The 16,483-nt window shown below is 47.4% G+C and overlaps 9 protein-coding genes across 9 annotated transcripts; 3 read left to right on the top strand and 6 right to left on the bottom strand.

Annotated features, from left to right (window-relative positions):
- The first annotated feature begins 60 nt into the window (after nt 1-60).
- Nucleotides 61-652, top strand: BX661DRAFT_176048 (uncharacterized protein). The gene has a single exon (XM_051534245.1). It carries the CDS (start codon nt 316-318, stop codon nt 568-570), a length of 255 nt encoding a protein of 84 aa, XP_051395466.1. The 5' UTR covers nt 61-315; the 3' UTR covers nt 571-652.
- A 1,247-nt stretch (nt 653-1,899) lies between these two features.
- On the bottom strand, nt 1,900-2,871 carry BX661DRAFT_176047 (uncharacterized protein). Its single transcript, XM_051534244.1, has one exon. The coding sequence runs from the start codon at nt 2,654-2,656 to the stop codon at nt 2,240-2,242; it is 417 nt and encodes a 138-aa protein (XP_051395465.1). The 5' UTR covers nt 2,657-2,871; the 3' UTR covers nt 1,900-2,239.
- A 1,706-nt stretch (nt 2,872-4,577) lies between these two features.
- Nucleotides 4,578-5,876, top strand: BX661DRAFT_176044 (uncharacterized protein). The gene has a single exon (XM_051534243.1). The coding sequence runs from the start codon at nt 4,717-4,719 to the stop codon at nt 5,758-5,760; it is 1,044 nt and encodes a 347-aa protein (XP_051395464.1). The 5' UTR covers nt 4,578-4,716; the 3' UTR covers nt 5,761-5,876.
- Nucleotides 5,877-6,229: 353 nt separating this feature from the next.
- On the bottom strand, nt 6,230-7,801 carry BX661DRAFT_195623 (general substrate transporter; the record flags this gene model as incomplete). Its single annotated transcript, XM_051537968.1, has 1 exon — nt 6,230-7,801. One exon carries the CDS (start codon nt 7,799-7,801, stop codon nt 6,230-6,232), a length of 1,572 nt encoding a protein of 523 aa, XP_051395463.1.
- Nucleotides 7,802-8,400: 599 nt separating this feature from the next.
- BX661DRAFT_176041 (general substrate transporter) lies at nt 8,401-10,218 on the bottom strand. Its single transcript, XM_051534242.1, has one exon. The coding sequence runs from the start codon at nt 10,007-10,009 to the stop codon at nt 8,525-8,527; it is 1,485 nt and encodes a 494-aa protein (XP_051395462.1). The 5' UTR covers nt 10,010-10,218; the 3' UTR covers nt 8,401-8,524.
- Nucleotides 10,219-11,950: 1,732 nt separating this feature from the next.
- BX661DRAFT_176038 (proteasome subunit beta type-6) lies at nt 11,951-12,788 on the bottom strand. The gene has a single exon (XM_051534241.1). The coding sequence runs from the start codon at nt 12,658-12,660 to the stop codon at nt 12,022-12,024; it is 639 nt and encodes a 212-aa protein (XP_051395461.1). The 5' UTR covers nt 12,661-12,788; the 3' UTR covers nt 11,951-12,021.
- A 333-nt stretch (nt 12,789-13,121) lies between these two features.
- Nucleotides 13,122-14,375, bottom strand: BX661DRAFT_168242 (uncharacterized protein; the record flags this gene model as incomplete). The annotated part of the gene is given in 4 exon segments (XM_051533416.1): nt 13,122-13,159; nt 13,320-13,457; nt 13,475-13,644; nt 13,975-14,375. The coding sequence occupies 4 exon segments, from the start codon at nt 14,373-14,375 to the stop codon at nt 13,122-13,124; spliced, it is 747 nt and encodes a 248-aa protein (XP_051395460.1).
- A 427-nt stretch (nt 14,376-14,802) lies between these two features.
- BX661DRAFT_168241 (uncharacterized protein) lies at nt 14,803-15,348 on the top strand (the record flags this gene model as incomplete). Its single annotated transcript, XM_051533415.1, has 1 exon — nt 14,803-15,348. One exon carries the CDS (start codon nt 14,803-14,805, stop codon nt 15,346-15,348), a length of 546 nt encoding a protein of 181 aa, XP_051395459.1.
- A 120-nt stretch (nt 15,349-15,468) lies between these two features.
- Nucleotides 15,469-16,266, bottom strand: BX661DRAFT_176036 (thiol methyltransferase 1). The gene has a single exon (XM_051534240.1). It carries the CDS (start codon nt 16,195-16,197, stop codon nt 15,544-15,546), a length of 654 nt encoding a protein of 217 aa, XP_051395458.1. The 5' UTR covers nt 16,198-16,266; the 3' UTR covers nt 15,469-15,543.
- Nucleotides 16,267-16,483: the final 217 nt, after the last annotated feature.

Below are 16,483 nucleotides of genomic sequence, written 5' to 3'. Positions count from 1 at the left end.
ATATTTCACGCGTATAGCGAATTCCGGATAATGAGTTCTTTAGCTCTTCTCGTAGTCTCATTCAGATTAATATTTATTATAACCAGCAAAATTACTCATTATATTAGGGCAGGTTGTGCTCCTTCCAAAACTGGCCTTGAAAGTTGTTTGGTCGTTTTCATCCGAGGAGCATGCAATCAACAGCCCATTGCCTGGTGCACCACTATCCTGGGGAGGTAAATAATTAGTACTGTTGTATGCCCGAGCTTTCTTCTTGAGTTCCTCAACACGCTGCTCCTGGATGACACCCAGAAGCGTCGGATATTCCGCTATTGAATGAAAACACTAGTATTGGTCCCACTGAGTTGGAAACACCACACTCAACTGTTTATGCATCTCGTATTGTTTGCTCGAGTCGTATCTAATCACTTCCAGGGTAATCCGCAAACGACTAACAATATCATTGCATATGCATCTCTTGAATGCCTCGCCCAGTTTTACTTTGTCTATCACCTAGCGGCTGTAGTCTTCGGCCAAAAAAGTGTTATCAGCGCCCTGGCTACCGCCGATGGCAAAGTGAAGTGCCCATAACTGAATATCTACTTAACCCGACCGTTCAGCTTCAATTTCATTATTAATACTGTTACAATAAAAAATATTTATTAAGATGAACTAAAAGAAAGCTAAAGAGTAAAAGCATCAATCATTTGTATTACTCTACTATTTATATTGCTCATGCAATATTCCCGCATGTCTGAGTCAGGAATTAACTGGCGATTGATTCATCAATCAATCACTGGAGACAAGCCACATTTTCTTGTATCACAAATACCTTCTGATTGTTTGATACAGTAAGCAAAGACAATGCGAAAAAAACCAGTTGGCTCAGCCATTGAATAGCTGACATAGTGACTTTTCTGTTCTCGCCGAGGGTAAAGGAGGGAATATCTGCCTTGAGCAGATCCATATCCATGCTGGTGTCCTTGGGCGTGTTTGTAGTTCCGCTTCCCAAGCTTGTTGAACTTTCATCTTGACTTGCTGCTGTCGGTACAAGGTCTAGTGTATCCAAAACGCATAGCACCAAAGCTCATGATAAAGAAAATAAGGAAATAAAAAATTGTTGAAAATATTGAATTTTGAATTAAAATTAAAAGTATTTCTTTGAAAGAAAAACCCCTGGTTGTACACTTATCCACATTCCTTTATTTATAGCATTTTCTCACATCTATGGTTTGGCAAAAAAAATTACATATACATTAGGCTTTGATTAAGATATAAAAGCGATTTGTAACACATCCGAATAATCTTATTTCAACCACCAGTTTACGATAACTCCATGCGCGATGCGAAGCAACCCAATCACCGTACTCTACACTTTTTTTTACACGATTCATGCTGCATGGACCGCAAATATATTTTATACGGCACCGCTTGCCTAGCTATGATATTTCTGCATGATAGGTTGTTAGTGTTGTTTTTTTACCAAGTGGGCAACTTACATTGCAAATGAATATATGACCAGCATTGGGCCTACGCGTGTAGCAAAAGCACACTTTGGGCTTTCTAATAAAAATATTGACAACGTATATTTGTCAGGCAATGGCGGTGCGTCGGACCATACTCGGATTATTATGATCACATTGCTATTGTGGACAATAATTAAACAATTTTGTCAAGCAGCAAAAAAGCAAAAAAAAATAGCCCCGTGATTAAAAGCGACGCATATTGGCCTTACTGTCGGGTTAATTACCGTGTACATACCTGGTAACAAAAAAATGAAAATGTTAAGGAGGGACCTGTGCTGCCAACACCAAATTCCGCATATTGGGCGTTGTTGGCAAAAAACAAATTGTAATGAGGTTCTTCACTTAATCGCTGCCAGACAGATACAGGAAATTCTACGCTTTTCAACTTTTCTTCCTCAATTTTCCCTTCATGTTTAATAGTCAATAAAATAGTTATACTTACCCAACTTACTCAACTCACACGTACACACACAATACAACGCCCAACATTTTAACTAACAAAACAACATAAACGTTTAACACGCCCCTTCTAACACACTTGCACACAAACGCACGTGCGCCTAATTCACATTTTAGCCCTTTTGCTCTTTTGCTCTTTTGCTCTCTCACCCTTTTGCTCTTCTTTTTTATTGTATATTCTTTTTATCTCGTATTTGCTTTTAAACTACACAATACCTTCTACCGTAAGTCTTTTTATTTGCAGCAGGCCCGCCAGCTCTGCAGTTTCTCGCGTGTCATACAAGGCTTCGGTTCCGCCTGTGTATATAAAAAACCAAGCAAGCATCTGCTATCTGCTCGGAAAAATACAGAGCCAAGCTGTATATTCCCACCATAGCCGGGCTGTTTCCCACTTCTGTACTCAAACACTCCTCCTCTCGCACGCACCGTGCTGTGCCCACCGCGACCAACAGCATTATTGCAGAAAATATCAGCACTAAAAACTCGGGCAGTCCTGCCATGGTTAGCAAGCCCGGTACCAAGCGGCGGCACAGTAAAATAGCCAACGCGAAGCCCGAGCAAGAACCTGCCAGCCGTCGCCGCTGCCGCCATACAGCATCATCCATATTTTCAAAAGCGCTTTCTGTATGCCCAATTACCCCAAGCACACCTCTCAAGAGCCAGCCTGCAGCTACAGTGGCAATTCCCACCATCAAGTCATATTCCCGGACGGGCAGTGCGCCACAGGTCTCAAGTTCTTCACGCACAACGGAGCGCTGGTCTTTCACATCCTCTGCAGCTTCAGGCCAGGCTGGTCCTGTCCGAAACAGCAGCCAGAGACTCGGGACCACTGAAATAAAGGATTGTATGAACGCATTGCTTGCTCCAGCCGAGAGAGCAAAGACATTCGGTATCTTTTTAGTTAATTGTTTATTTTGTCTTTAAATTCAAATTCAATTATTTTTTACAAATATATAATCTTCCCCCCAAAAGTGGAAATGCATAGTACTATTCTGAATATAGCCGCTGAGCATATTATATATGCAAGTGAGAATTAATATGCAATGCACTCTTGATATCCACGAAAGCGTATCATTAACTATTTTACTTTTTCTGGTCAGGTGTCTGCAAACACAAAACAATTCATTTTGATGGATAAGTAAAAGAACGTTGAAAATATAATAAAAAGACTTTCTCTCCCATTGCTCAATACATGTGCTCACAATGGCAAGGCCCGTATCTTCAGAACATGGTGGTTGTAGATCAAGCACAACAAAACAAACTGACATTAAATGTTTTTGCCGACGCTATTCCACCTGGGCCAATTTGTTATTCAAGTCCCAGGGCGGATGGTAAGAAAATACAGCCGAACGAGCAATGTTTGGTTTTTCTGACGACGGTTGGTTGATCTGGTGCGTGCCAAATGGTTTGAATTTGGCCATCTTGTGAAATGGCTCTGTGGCTTTTTCGTTCCATGTCTTTTTAATACACAAAAGTCGTCCCCTGTGCAAACCGAAAAATACTGGCCTGTAGCAACTGCCTCCAACTTTGCACCTTGCGCTTTTTCTTGGTTTCATGTGGCAAAAAGGGACCTAATGCAATACGCATCCGTGTTTTCCCGTCGTTCTATTTTTAATCACGCACTCTCTTTTTTACCCTCTTACTCGTTTTTTCTCACTCGGTGCAAGCATTGTCAATGGCAAACAAAAAATAAGATTTCAATTCGACCTCCCCTTGGTTTTACAGGATGTCGTCAACAATTGTTCAACTAAATACGGATATCGATGCCCTTCCGCGCTCCATCCGTGATAATTGTGGTGACGGAAACGGCCACAATTTTCTCGATGTTTCGGATGAAATATTATTTTTTATCCATTGTCTGTTTTGGTTTTTTATGTGCATGGATCCTGATGCGCAGATGAACCTTTTGCTACCATGATTGCTGTAGAACCACAGTGAAAAGGAAAGAAAACGCAACAATGGCTCAGGGCAATCCCGGCCTTTACCTTGGGAAGAAAAATAGCAAAGTTCTTTATTAGCCGACACGTAAAAATAGGACTCTATTCTCCACGCCTTACTCGCACCGTTACCGCTGCCAAAACAAAGAAAAACATGCTGCTGCTACTTTGTTCTTTTCCTGCATAGCCTAAACGTGAGCCTGACAAAAAAATTATTTTTACAGATAGCCACGATTATTTTGGCTGCAAAACCTATTCAGACTGATATTGAGCACATGTGGTCTTGCCCTCCAGCGACTGTGGTTTGAAAAATATCGCAAAAGTGACTGCAGATCAATATGTGCATATATTGAAATATTGTGGTGGATGTTAAATCCTGACAATTTCAAAGCCTTGATTTTCGGATATTGCCGATCCTCACACGTTAACTCGTGGGGGGAAAGACTTGCCTTCACGAAAAAAGGGAAACAAACGCAACGAAAAAGCCCTCTTGAAGCTTCCACCCTGCTCCAGCCGAAACCAAATGGATGACCCGATAACACATGGTCCGTTTTTTGTGAAGAGCAATAGAGAACGCATATACTTTTGCACAGCTCAGCCAGCGTAAAACAAAAGGCGAGCGGAGATTTAAATAACGCCTATTTCCCGCCCGCCCCTTCCAGCGTCGTTATTCTTTTCCCCCTCCAACACCACTAGTTAACTTTTCCTCAACACCAACACCACCAACACCACCTTAGTACTTTGCCTTTTTTATTCTTCTAATCCTTATTCTTATCATTCCTCTTATTATTCTTTTATTATTCATCTTGCTAACCATGCATTTCCGTATGAAGACCATCGCGCGCAAGGTGTGCTTAGCCCTGCGGCAGGCCGCTACTACTCCTGCCACAGCAACACCTGTCGCGTCGACTACCTCAACCGCTGCATTGACCATCGCATCAACCACCACATCGACTGTGTCACGCACAACCAACGTGCTTCGCCGGGCCTGCCGCGCCGCGTTTAAGTCCAAGTTCAAGGCCGACAACGACAATAACAACAACAAATCCTCTCGTACAATCTACGAGCTCCAATGCGCCCTTGCGGAAGAGCGCGCCGCCCGCTATGTGGCTGAGGCCACCCTGGATGAGGCTGAGGGCGCACTTTCCGAGCTGAGAATGGAATATGCGAGCCAATACGCGGCCTGCTTTGTGGCCGAAAGCAACCGCGCAGAGACGGATGCTGTAAACTCAGCTCTCCGCGCTGATGTCGATGCGCTTCACGCGCAGCTAGATGCTTTTCGCCGCGAGACCGCTGGCATCTGCCGCGATACCTGGGCAAGACTCGAGGAGCTGGAGGCTTTCCGCGCCCAGGAGGAGGCCGGCCGAGTTGCAACTGAGTCTGCCTGCGCCAGCATGGGCGTCGCGGTGGCAAATCTGGAGGCTGCTCTGAGCGCCGCCGATGCCGCGCATACCGAGTCAATGACCGCTTTTGCTGAGGCTGAGCGCGAGGCCAAGCGCGAGGCCGAGGCTGCTCGCAGCGAGACACTTGAGCTCCACGCAAAGCTTGCAGATACAAGCCGCGCTGCCAGCCAGCTTGCAGCCAAGAGCGCACTTGACCAGCAGCACCAGCTGGCCGACGCCAACAGGCAGTTGGACGCTGCCAAGCAGACAAACGAGCTGCTTCAAGATCAGGTGCAGGAGCTGCAGCGCGGCGCCAAGAAGCACGTTCTGGATCTCGATGAAATCCACAGCGAGCTTCTGTGCCTGAGGAAGGCAGTGGCAAACTACCGCGTGGCCGCGGCTGGTGGCCACCAGATGTGCATCTACTGCACTGCTACGCTCGGCGCTGCCACTGCGAGCGAGCTGGCCAGGCGCTGAATCGACGCAGCCGCGCACTTTTATTTCTTTTTCTCTTCTTTCTCTTCTTTTTCTTCTTTTTCCCATTTTCTCATTTTTCTCTTTCGTTTCTAAAAATTCAAATGAAACTTGAATAATTCGAAACTAACCATGCGCTGCTGAAAAATAAATCAAATACCACATTGCAGAAATAAAACTAGAGCTTAGAATTGTTAAATATTGACATTGCTCATTCTATTTGCGCTATTGGAAACCATTTGCAGTGTTTACTATATAAAAAGGGAGGGGGGAACGCCCGACATGATACTGTTTTATACATCAAGGCTGCTCCAAATAACAATATTAATAATGGGGTGGATTGTATATTGTTTCCCTGTGTTCCCTTCGTGAAGAAATAAATGCAGTACATGTTCTGATAAGTTGAGTAATTGTAATATATAAGTAGAAAAACTAGTATTTGGATAAAGAAAGTTGATATGATATTGGAGTCTCATGGGTGATGGATGGGGGAGATTGAGTCACCGACCTCTTCGGCAAGCAGTTTACCTTCCTCTTCATCATCGCCGGACCGTCTCTCAAATTGCCCAACATCCATCTTTTCTTCCACCGGAGCCGTCTGCCACTTTCTGCCCAGCACCGTATGAATGCCACACGAATGCAGCGCCACAGTTTCTTCAATCGGACGATCGCGAGTTTCTGGCACAAAAAAGTAGATGAATACAAAGGCCAAGATGTTCCACCAGACAAAGAACAAGAATGTATAGTTTTTCCACCAGTTATTCAGCGGCGGGAAAATAACACCAATGGCGAATGTGCTGACGTACCCGATGCCGGTTCCGACACCAGACATGGCTGTCATGGCGTAGCGAGGGGTCATCTCGCTGGCAATTGCCCAGGGAATGGGGCCGACACCGAGATTGAAGCAGCAGTTGAAAAGGAACACAGCGGTGACAACCAGCGCTGCGACATCGCGCACTGTTCCAGGAACAATAACGGCAGCAAAAATACCCATCAAAAGGTGCGAGCCCATCAGCAAGGTGCGCCGCCCAAGGTACGCGCTTAGAACCATGCCAAAGAAAGTGAAAACCAGGGCAGCCACCGAGATCAAGAAGGCCAAGATGTTAGCCAAAGTCGGGATATTCGCCGGGTTACCGCTCGTGGACTTGTTAATGATCGATGAGGAGTAGAAAATGACGGCGTTGATGCCGCAAAATTGTTGGAAAAACATGAGCCCGGAGACGACGAGCAACTGCTGGCGCAAATTATCCGGTGTCTGGCCCTTAAGCACCTGGATTACATTCACATCCTCCGTGCGCTCCCTGTTGACCCGGTGAATCTCGACCATCTCATTAAACTCATCCTCAATATATGCGCCCTTGCGGAACCGCCTCAGAGACTCATGCGCTTCATCCATCCGGCCCTTAGAGATTAGCCACTTGGGCGACTCACGTGCAAATGGGAACAGAACAAAGTTGAGTAGACCCAGCGCGCCTGTGATCGAAAACAGAATGCGCCAGCGCGGGGGCGCCGCAAGCCCCAATGCGCAGGCGTTGTCCACCATGATTCCAAAATTACACGCAAACTGCAGGGTGCCGCCGAGAATAGTGCGACTACGCGGCGTCGATATATCTGAGACATATGTAGCCAGAGCATTATTCGCAGCACCTGCGGCAACACCGACTACAATACGGCCAATGATAAACTGGGGGAGCTTCGTGGTCAAAGATAGCAACAGAGCGCCAGCGACGTTGAGAAGGGCAAACCAGGAGAGCGTGAATTTGTAGCCCTTGCGGTCAATGACGGGGTTAGAAATAATGGCGCCAGCAAGGGCACCGAGCGCGTAGCAGCCGACGACAACACCCCAGACGGTGTTGGAGCCGACGAAGATACAGGAGGGAAAGGGCCCGTAGTATTTGCGTCCGGTGACGCAGTTTTGAAGAACGTCACCGGGGATGTTGACTGAGCCAATGTTCCACCCGAAATTGAAACTGCCGATGGCTGCTAGCATCGTACAGTAGGCCTGGAACCCAGTTACACCCAGGCTGCGCGAGTCAGTAGGCATTTTGCTGAATGTAAATATTTATGATATATAATTTTTCTTTTAGGATATAATAAATTGATAGTTTAAATAAATATACAAAAAATATAAAAAGTGAACAAAAAACTGCGATAACTTTGTGCAGACCTCGCTCGTTTTGTATCGAGTGCAAATAAAAAAGAGCAATACAGAAAAAAGAGCATGTGGACAGAGCACGTTGAACCTTTCAAAAAATATATATTATTTGCAGAACAGCAAGGATTTAACTTTTTATTACTCCGCAAAGTTGATTCTTTCCTTCTTTTGTGTAATATTGGACAACGTGGACACACCAACCTTTTCTTTCAGGAAACCCCACAAACGGTGGTTCTTCGGTGTTTTTTTAAAATTTTTACTGTGGAAAATTATGTAAACATATCGCCACCCCTTATTCTGAAAAATACAAATTATAAAAAGCAGTTACTCCGTGATCGGTCAATTGTCAAAATCGTTCTTCGACACAGGTTGCGCTGCTGTGAAAATGCACTGACCATATGCTAGGCGGAATTCTAAAATAAAATATCAATCGCAAATGCGTTCGATATTTCAATATTTCCATACCTTGATTTTCCTACTTGCTATTAGTTAATTTGCCACCAGATAATCAAGTAAACGAAAAAACAAATCGATCAAGTCACGAAGTGCAAAGCGCTGGATTTTATTTAATTAGCAGCAAGAAAGGATGTATAACAAAAGGAACGCGGTGTTTTACGTGTCGATCGGCATCTCCTTATCCTTCGCGGCCTCAACCTTCCATCTGTTGCCGACAACAAAGTGAACACCGCAAGAGTGCACACGGACAGTATCCTCAATCCGGCGATCCTTGGTCTCGGGAATGAAAAAGAAGACAAAGACGAGAGCCACAATGTTCCAGGCCATGAAGAAGAAGAATGTGTAGTTCTTCCAGGCAGCCTGCATGGGCGGGAAGATAACACCAATGGCAAAGGTGAAAATGTAGCCGATACCGGTTCCGATGGCCGAAACCGCAGTCATGGCGTAGCGAGGGGTCATCTCACCAGCGGTGGCCCAGGGAATGGGGCCGACACCGAGATTGAAGAACGCGTTGAACAAGAACACCATGGCCACGACCAGGCCGGTGATCTCCTTGACCGAGCCCGCAACCATGATGGCTGAGAAAATAGCCATGGCGGTGTGCGAGAACATGAGCAGCGTGCGGCGGCCAAAGTAGGCGCCCAAAACCATACCGAAGAACGTGAAGACCAGGGCGACCAACGAAATGACAAAGGTCAGAATCTGCGCCAAAGTGGGGATGTTGGCGGGATCGTCCTTGGTCGAGTTGTTGATAATCTGGGTCGAGTAGAAAATGACGGCATTAATACCGCACATCTGTTGGAAGAACATGAGCGCCGACACGCACATCAGCTGGTGGCGCAGATTGTCAGGCGTCTGGCCGCGGATAACCTGAAGCACGTTGACATCCTCCGTGCGCTTCCTGTTCTCCTCGTATGAAGTAATCATGTCATTGAGCTCAGCCTCAATATCAGCGCCCTTGCGGAACTTTACCAGCGACTCGCGAGCCTCCTCAATGCGGCCCTTCGAAACAAGCCACTTGGGCGACTCGCTGGCAAATGGGAACAGTACAAAGTTGATCAGGCCAAAGGCACCAGTCAACGCAAACAGAATGCGCCAACGCGGAGGCGGCGCAAGACCCAAAGCACAGGCGTTGTCAATCATGATACCCAGGTTGCAAGCAAACTGGACACCGCCACCGAGGATATTGCGGCCGCGAGGGGTGGTCATGTCAGAGACGTAGGTCGACAGCGCGCTGTTGGCAGCACCAGCGGCAAGTCCCACAAAGATGCGACCAATAATGAATTGGGCAACAGAGGTGGTCAGCGACAGCAGCAGGGCACCGACAACGTTGAGCAGGGCAAACCAGGTCAAGGCAAACTTGTAGCCCTTGCGGTCAATGACGGGATTGGAGATGATAGCACCGGCGAGCGCGCCGAGCGCGTAGCAGCCGACAATAATACCCCAGACAGTGGCTGAGGAAACGCCAATGCACGACGGAAAACGACCGTAGTATTTGTGCCCGGTGACGCAGTTCTGCAGGACATCGCCCGGAATGTTGACGGATCCAATGTTCCATCCAAAGTTGAAACTACCAATGGCAGCCAGGAGCGCACAGAACGCCTGGTATTTGGTGACACCGACAGTGCGAGAATCAATCATGGTTTTGATTTAGGTTATTTTGTACCCGTTAAAGCAGCGAGACGGCCTGATATAAGAGTGTATGCGCGCGTTGCCTTGTGCAATGCTCAAATATTTTGGAATAAAAATAAAATAGCCGGCTAGCAAATACTAAAAGTATATTCAGCTAAGTGAGGCAAAAGAATTGTAAATATAAAAGTATGTCAGAGTTCGAAGAAAAAATACACCCACATTTATACTCGTGCTTTTCTTCACCGGCGAGGGAGCTCAGTCCTCTTTTTATATCAGCACGAGATCTATACTGTCAGTGTTTACTTTTGTACCACAGAACTGATAATGTAAGAGCATCGCACATCTGGGAGCACACAAAACAATTGAAGGTTGTGGCAGCAGCCCCACTCCCTGAATCTCAAGTGAAATTATAAAATGTATTGTTGAGCTGTAGTCATTGCGCATAGTCAAACAAACAGTTTGCAGCTGGAAATGCAAAATACACACAAGATCCAATTTCCGCTGAGCTCACTGCTCGTATAATCCTCTCACGCTATCTTCTAATGGCTGAGAATAAAGGACAAACAAATTTTGCCTCGCCTAATATGGACAAGTTAGCCAACGGAGGGAAGTGCCAAAATAAAAAATGAATTTCTTAACTGCCAGACCATTGGTCATTTTGCAACAAACTTGGCCAAGTGAGCTCCACTAAACCAGTAAACATGGTGAGTGCGCTGTTTGACTAAACCCGGAAAAGATGATTGTCAGTGCGCTCAAGCTACGCTCGCGCCTGACAAAGTCGCACCGCTAAGCGCCTTCCATATTAGTAATTATGCGTTGAAGCGAGAGCAGCAGTGGTCTATTTAATAGCCGAGGATGGCAATTCAGAGAAGTGCGGACATGCGTACCACATATCGTTGCGACATTTTCTGGTAGCTCTACTGTTGCATGAGCCAAATATTTCTCTGCTAAGATAAAATAAAACTGTGGCCGTGTAAAAGTGATGATACACGCGTGCAGAAATGATAATCCGATTGCAGGCATTGCGCAAAGTTTACGTCGCTGCAATGGTCATAACTGACAATACCACCTGACCGGCAACAATGATGACGGTGAGCATTGAAATCGATCCTAATTTTTGTTGACGTCGTCGATGCTGCTGCAAAAAAAGGAATAGAAAACTTATATTGATTGAAATAGGCCGAGCAAAAAAACATTTTTGCGTGCTGAAATTATTTACTATTCATACTATGATAAGCAGATCGCAATATCCAGAGCTTTGCGATACACAGCAACACCAAGAAAATGTACTAGAGAAATGATCTCAACAAAAAGACACAAAGTTCAGCACAGCCGAAAGAGGTTAGAAGAGCGGAAAGCAAGGCCGTGCGTGCAAAGTATCCATTACCCGGCTGTCGGCGATTTGTTTTGCAAAAAAGTCAAAAAAAAATTGTTGATTCCATTTTTGGAATGCTCGAGTGTAAAATATTTTTACACTAATATGCGGAAGTCTCCCCAAGATAGCAAATAAAAATACCAAAAAGGAAGTTACAAAGCAAAAAATACTCGGTGAAGCCCGAGTTGTAAAAGGCAAGCACTAAGCCTTGACCAATTCTACGTTCCCATACGATCCAAGGCTGCACTCAGCAGAACCAGTGTCATGAATCACAAACAAATGATCTAGCTGTGGTTCAAGACCAACACATATTGCAAACTGACTCTTGCTATTTTTTTTCGCGATCTCGACCAATATATCGTGGATCGATATGTAGCTCCTGTTGACCCAGTCTCAAACGATAATCACAAAAATCACTCAGCGTGGATCCACAGCAAAAAAACAGGCCTCGGGCGAAATAACGAATCGAATGCCAGCGCAATTGCAATAGGCTAGCTGATGGCCGATGATTAGTGCCAATCAGATCATGTAATTTGTTACGAGCACAAAGCAAAGCTCAGCAGAGCTCAGCGGAAGACAGGCCACTTCATCTATTACATTTTTTAAACCATTTCAGAAAGTTCGGTTACAAGAATCAGCTAACACCTCATCCCAAGTACTGCACAGGAAGCTGGTTACCGGGAACAAACATTCTCTCGACGCTGTCCTTGTCAATGACTGCCAGACGCACCACCCCGCCAGACGAGCCGTCACGCGTCATGGCCAGCGAAACTGTGTTCTTCACAAACTCAACGCACTCCTCCTTGGTCATGTCCGGGCGGAACACCTTGTCGCAGTAACCGTAGATATACGACGACCCTGAGCCGCCAACAGAGAAGGGCTCACGGTGCAGCGATCCGCCGAGCGGAATGTCGTATACAGACGCGCCATCGCGCTCATCATATCCGGCGATAATGATGCCGGCCATCAGACCGCTCTTGTTCTGGTAGCATATTTCCTGGAACAGCGATGCGGCGACCTTCACTGTGGGTGCCTCGCCATGTTGTGCGGTGTACATATCCAAGTGGTACTTAACGATATCTGCAATGGCCTGCGTGTCGGCAGCTGATCCTGAGCGGCAGCAGTAAATCCGGTCATGCACCTTTGTCAGCTTGTCTGTCACGCGGTTGGCAATGTATGCGCCCGTTGTTGTGCGCGAATCCGCTCCGAGAACCACGCCGCCATCGAATTCGACCGCCATAATGGTGGTTCCCATGCTGACCTCTCCGGGCTTGAGCGTTGACATATTTGCTGCTTGTTGTTTGGCTCTGGCTGTTGAAAATTGGTATGGATACTGAAATAAGACAATGAAATAACAAAGAGCTATCGAAATTAAAGTGATTGTTTGAAATTGGGTGATGTGTTGGAAAAAAAGAAGCAGAATGTGCTGGAAATAAATGCAGACGACGCGGCCTTTAATTTTGTGTTCAAGGGGGCATTGCGTATGCACTAAATTAAGCGGCTTGATCGGGTATCAAAATCAACATTTGTCATCTGCCTTTAATTGCACCACCTGTTTGGCCAAGATGGCTTGGGATGAGGCTGTGGCTGTGCGTATAAGGAGTTGATTGCTGCTGTTGAGCTGTACGCAAATTTCACAGCCCGGTAAAATCGTGTGCACCTGTTATTTTGCCTTATCCCCCCGAAAGCTGCTCTCACTTTCTGCTCATTCCAGAATTTCTGCACAAGCACATCTCATTTTCAAACTCATTTCCTACTGTTATACTGGAATTTCAACAGCACACCTGCACAAAACGCAAAGCACAAAAAACAAAACACAAGCATGGACCCACACGAAACAGAGGAGTACTGTACATGCTCGGCGCTTGGCGGCCACAGAGACGAGCACACCCCGACATGCTTTTTGTACACGCCAATATCAGCGATGGATATACCAGCACATACCAGCCGTGAAAGCATATCCAGCAGCAGTGGTGGCGGTGGAGGTGGCACCAGTAGCATGTATGGCCGCAGCAGCAGCGGCAGTGTACATCAACCTAACTACTCGGGCTTCGGGATGGGCTTTCTCAGCGGCAGCAACGCCTACAGCCACTACCCACAACCGTCAGACGTGTCATCAGTCGCAGCGTCGTATACGTCAACATCCTCCATGATGGATTCCATGGCGGGCACAGAGCTGGAGTCGCTGGCGTCATACCAGTTCAAGCGATCGATATCCGTGTGCTCATTTTCGTCAACAGCATCATCATTCCAGCTGCTGCCCACAGAGCTGTTTCGCCAGGTGTTTAAGTACCTGCACACCGAGGATCTGAAGAATGTGGTTCAGGTGTCGAAGCAATGGCGGTCGGCGGGAAATCCATTGCTTTGGCGCACAATGGTGTTCCCGCTTGACAAGCGTCGGCTGGCAGCATTAAAGCCCATTTTGAGCAACTACGGCCACCATGTGCGTCGTGTCATTATTACCCCGCCGTTGCTGGAAAGTCAGCTAGGCCAGGGCAGCTCGTCCCGGCGCGTTAGCGTATCTAACACGCGCAGCTGGTCGTTATCCAGGCCATTGTCTCGCTCAGGATCCATATCCTCTCAACAGCATCATCATCACGCGTCGCAGCACGTAGCAGGCGCGTTTGGGGGTGCAGCGGATCCTAACAGTCCAATGATATATCCGTCAGCACCACTCTCGGCATCGGCCTCAGTGTCGGCTTCGGCTTCAGCCTCAGTATCAACCCCTGTGTCAGCCTTGGCTGTGACATCCGTGTTTGGCACTGGCCACAGTGGCTTCACCAGCACGGCATCTTCGCCGCAGCAGCATCCGATCGGCTCGAGTTTCTTCCCTCCGCCATCGCTGTTGTCTCTGGAACCATATTCTCGCCAGAGAATGGCATCAAATATCACAAGCACGCTGCCAGAATTTCCTGCATCCGCTACACCCAGCTCTAGTAACAGCATTGGTCGGCGGCAGTCAAGGATGAGCATGGCAACGTCGCCGTTGCCATCGCCCATGCTTCAGCCAATATACGCTGTGGCAATTCCAGGCACTCCAGGCCTGGGGAACGTCATCAGCGAGTCACAGCCGCCGTCGGCTGCGGGAAGCAGCTGGGGCACCTCTGGGCTAGCTCCAATAAACATATTGTCGGCAGCAGCGACGATAGGCGGATCAATGTCGTCGCGCACAAACAACGCACCGAGCGTCCATTCGGGCAGCTACCATCAGCAACAACATCAGCAGCAACAGTACCACCACCATGAGGTGTCTGATGGCACTGTACAGAGAATGCACCAGTTTATGGAGCGATTCTGCCCGAGTGTGCTCGAGGCAGTCATTAAAAACCCAACTGGCATATCGAGCCACAGCAGGCGTCTAGGCATCTTGATACGCATTTTTCAGGCTTACCCCCGTCTAGAAAAGCTTGGCCTTAGCGATTTCATTATGTGGGACCCACAGCCGCTTCAGGTCGTCTCGGAGCAGCTACATATGCTCAGTAGCCTGGACGTCACAAACCGCGTCGAGCTGGGCGACATGGATCTGCTGCCAGTGCTGGAAAACTGTCCAAGACTTCGCGACCTGAAGATCCGGGCAACCAATGCGACCGACGCTACAATCCACTCGATCATCAAAAACCTCTCACACTCACTAGTCAGCCTCAACGTTGGCGGCTGCCCCGTGAGCTCGGCAGCGATGGCGGAACTGGTAACAAAATGCACCAAGCTGCGCATTCTGCAGATGTGGAGCTGCCTCCGTCTGGACGACAGCTTTTTGCTAGCTCTCAATCCGAACGTGCTGACTTGCATGCAGGTCCTGGACATGATGGATGTGCAAAAGTTCTCTGTCGAGGCTGTGCGCAAAACCTTTGGCGAGCAGGATTGGCCGTATCTGAAGTATTTGCGTATACGGGCAAAATGCGTACATGAAGACTTTGGGGGGATCCCCAGGCGGGCGGTGCTCAAGCTCAACTGCACAACGATCCTCGACTGAAGGCTTCCCCTATTCTAGCCACCGAGCATCGAATGTTTATTAACTTTTTCAGGGCATCTGCGCCCATTGTGAAGGGCTGGTCCCACGCAACGTGTCTGTCTCTTCTTATTTTGTTGTCAATAAAAGTTTCAAGTTCTATTTTTGGTCAATTGCAAATTAAAGAGAAAGCAAAACCATGTGCCTGGTTGGACTGTGTCACTTGCGGCGCCAGACTGTTATTACCTCGACGCCTACACGGTCCTCGTGTGTCTTGCATTCGGGATCTATATGGATCAGCTCAAAGTTATCGTCGAGCACTCTATGATAATCGGCCTCGCTGAGCAAGAATGGAGGACCGCATTCTCTACTCTCAGGGCTCTTGTCGAGCGGGAACATGAGGGCAATTAGATGGCCTCCTGGCGCCATGATATCGGCATAGCGCGCGCCCCAGTCGGCCCGCATAGACGGGTGGAGTGCGCAGAAGAATGTGTAGTCGTACGCAACCTGATACTTGCCATCAGGCACATCGAATTTGAAAAAGTCTAGCGTTTTGAACTCGACCAGACTGCCAGGGATTTTTTTCTCGTTGCGCAGCTTGGTGGCCGCTTCAACAGCGATAGGGCTGATATCGGCACCGACCATGTGCAACGAGGGCGAGGCAAGGTACATCGCGTCATACCCTCTTCCGCAGCCTGGAACTATGCCCTGCCCTTCAGGAAGCTTCCACTTTTTCTCCTCGATCAGCTCGTGCAGTGCGGGCGATACGTCTCCCTTGTCCCACTTTGTCGTGCCGACATCCCAGAGGTTGAACCACATCTTGTTGTACTCTTCTTTGGTAATGCCAGAGGCAGCATTGTACGGGTAGCTCATATGCGAAATGTAAAAAGCGGCAATAATAAAATATATAAAAATGTGAGAATGACAGCAAAGAAAAAAGAGAAAGAAAGCAACGCGATAGACCAAATAAAGCCAGTCGCACAAAAGCGGATAAGAAATTTAAAAGCAAATATTTGCTTGCACTCTGGGATGTGGATGAGGGGGGAGACCATTAGTGGCAACAAAATGCGCGCAAATATCGATATTGGACCATTACATTGTGCACGCGCGCTTTGGCCAACATGCCATGCATTCGTAAAATTATTTTTTATTTTAAACA

This window comes from Kickxella alabastrina (assembly GCF_025024165.1).
Source record: "Kickxella alabastrina strain RSA 675 chromosome Unknown BX661scaffold_1, whole genome shotgun sequence".
NCBI lineage: Eukaryota > Fungi > Kickxellomycota > Kickxellomycetes > Kickxellales > Kickxellaceae > Kickxella > Kickxella alabastrina.
The sequence above is the reverse complement of the archived record's forward strand: the minus strand, read 5'-3'. Positions and strand labels throughout refer to the sequence as shown.

What these genes read in the sequence shown, in the direction of transcription:
- BX661DRAFT_176048 (XM_051534245.1), top strand. Translation starts at nt 316, where the DNA reads ATGAAAACACTAGTATTGGTCCCACTGAGTTGGAAACACCACACTCAA.
- BX661DRAFT_176047 (XM_051534244.1), bottom strand. Translation starts at nt 2,656, where the DNA reads ATGGTGGGAATTGCCACTGTAGCTGCAGGCTGGCTCTTGAGAGGTGTG.
- BX661DRAFT_176044 (XM_051534243.1), top strand. Translation starts at nt 4,717, where the DNA reads ATGCATTTCCGTATGAAGACCATCGCGCGCAAGGTGTGCTTAGCCCTG.
- BX661DRAFT_176041 (XM_051534242.1), bottom strand. Translation starts at nt 10,009, where the DNA reads ATGATTGATTCTCGCACTGTCGGTGTCACCAAATACCAGGCGTTCTGT.
- BX661DRAFT_176038 (XM_051534241.1), bottom strand. Translation starts at nt 12,660, where the DNA reads ATGTCAACGCTCAAGCCCGGAGAGGTCAGCATGGGAACCACCATTATG.
- BX661DRAFT_176036 (XM_051534240.1), bottom strand. Translation starts at nt 16,197, where the DNA reads ATGAGCTACCCGTACAATGCTGCCTCTGGCATTACCAAAGAAGAGTAC.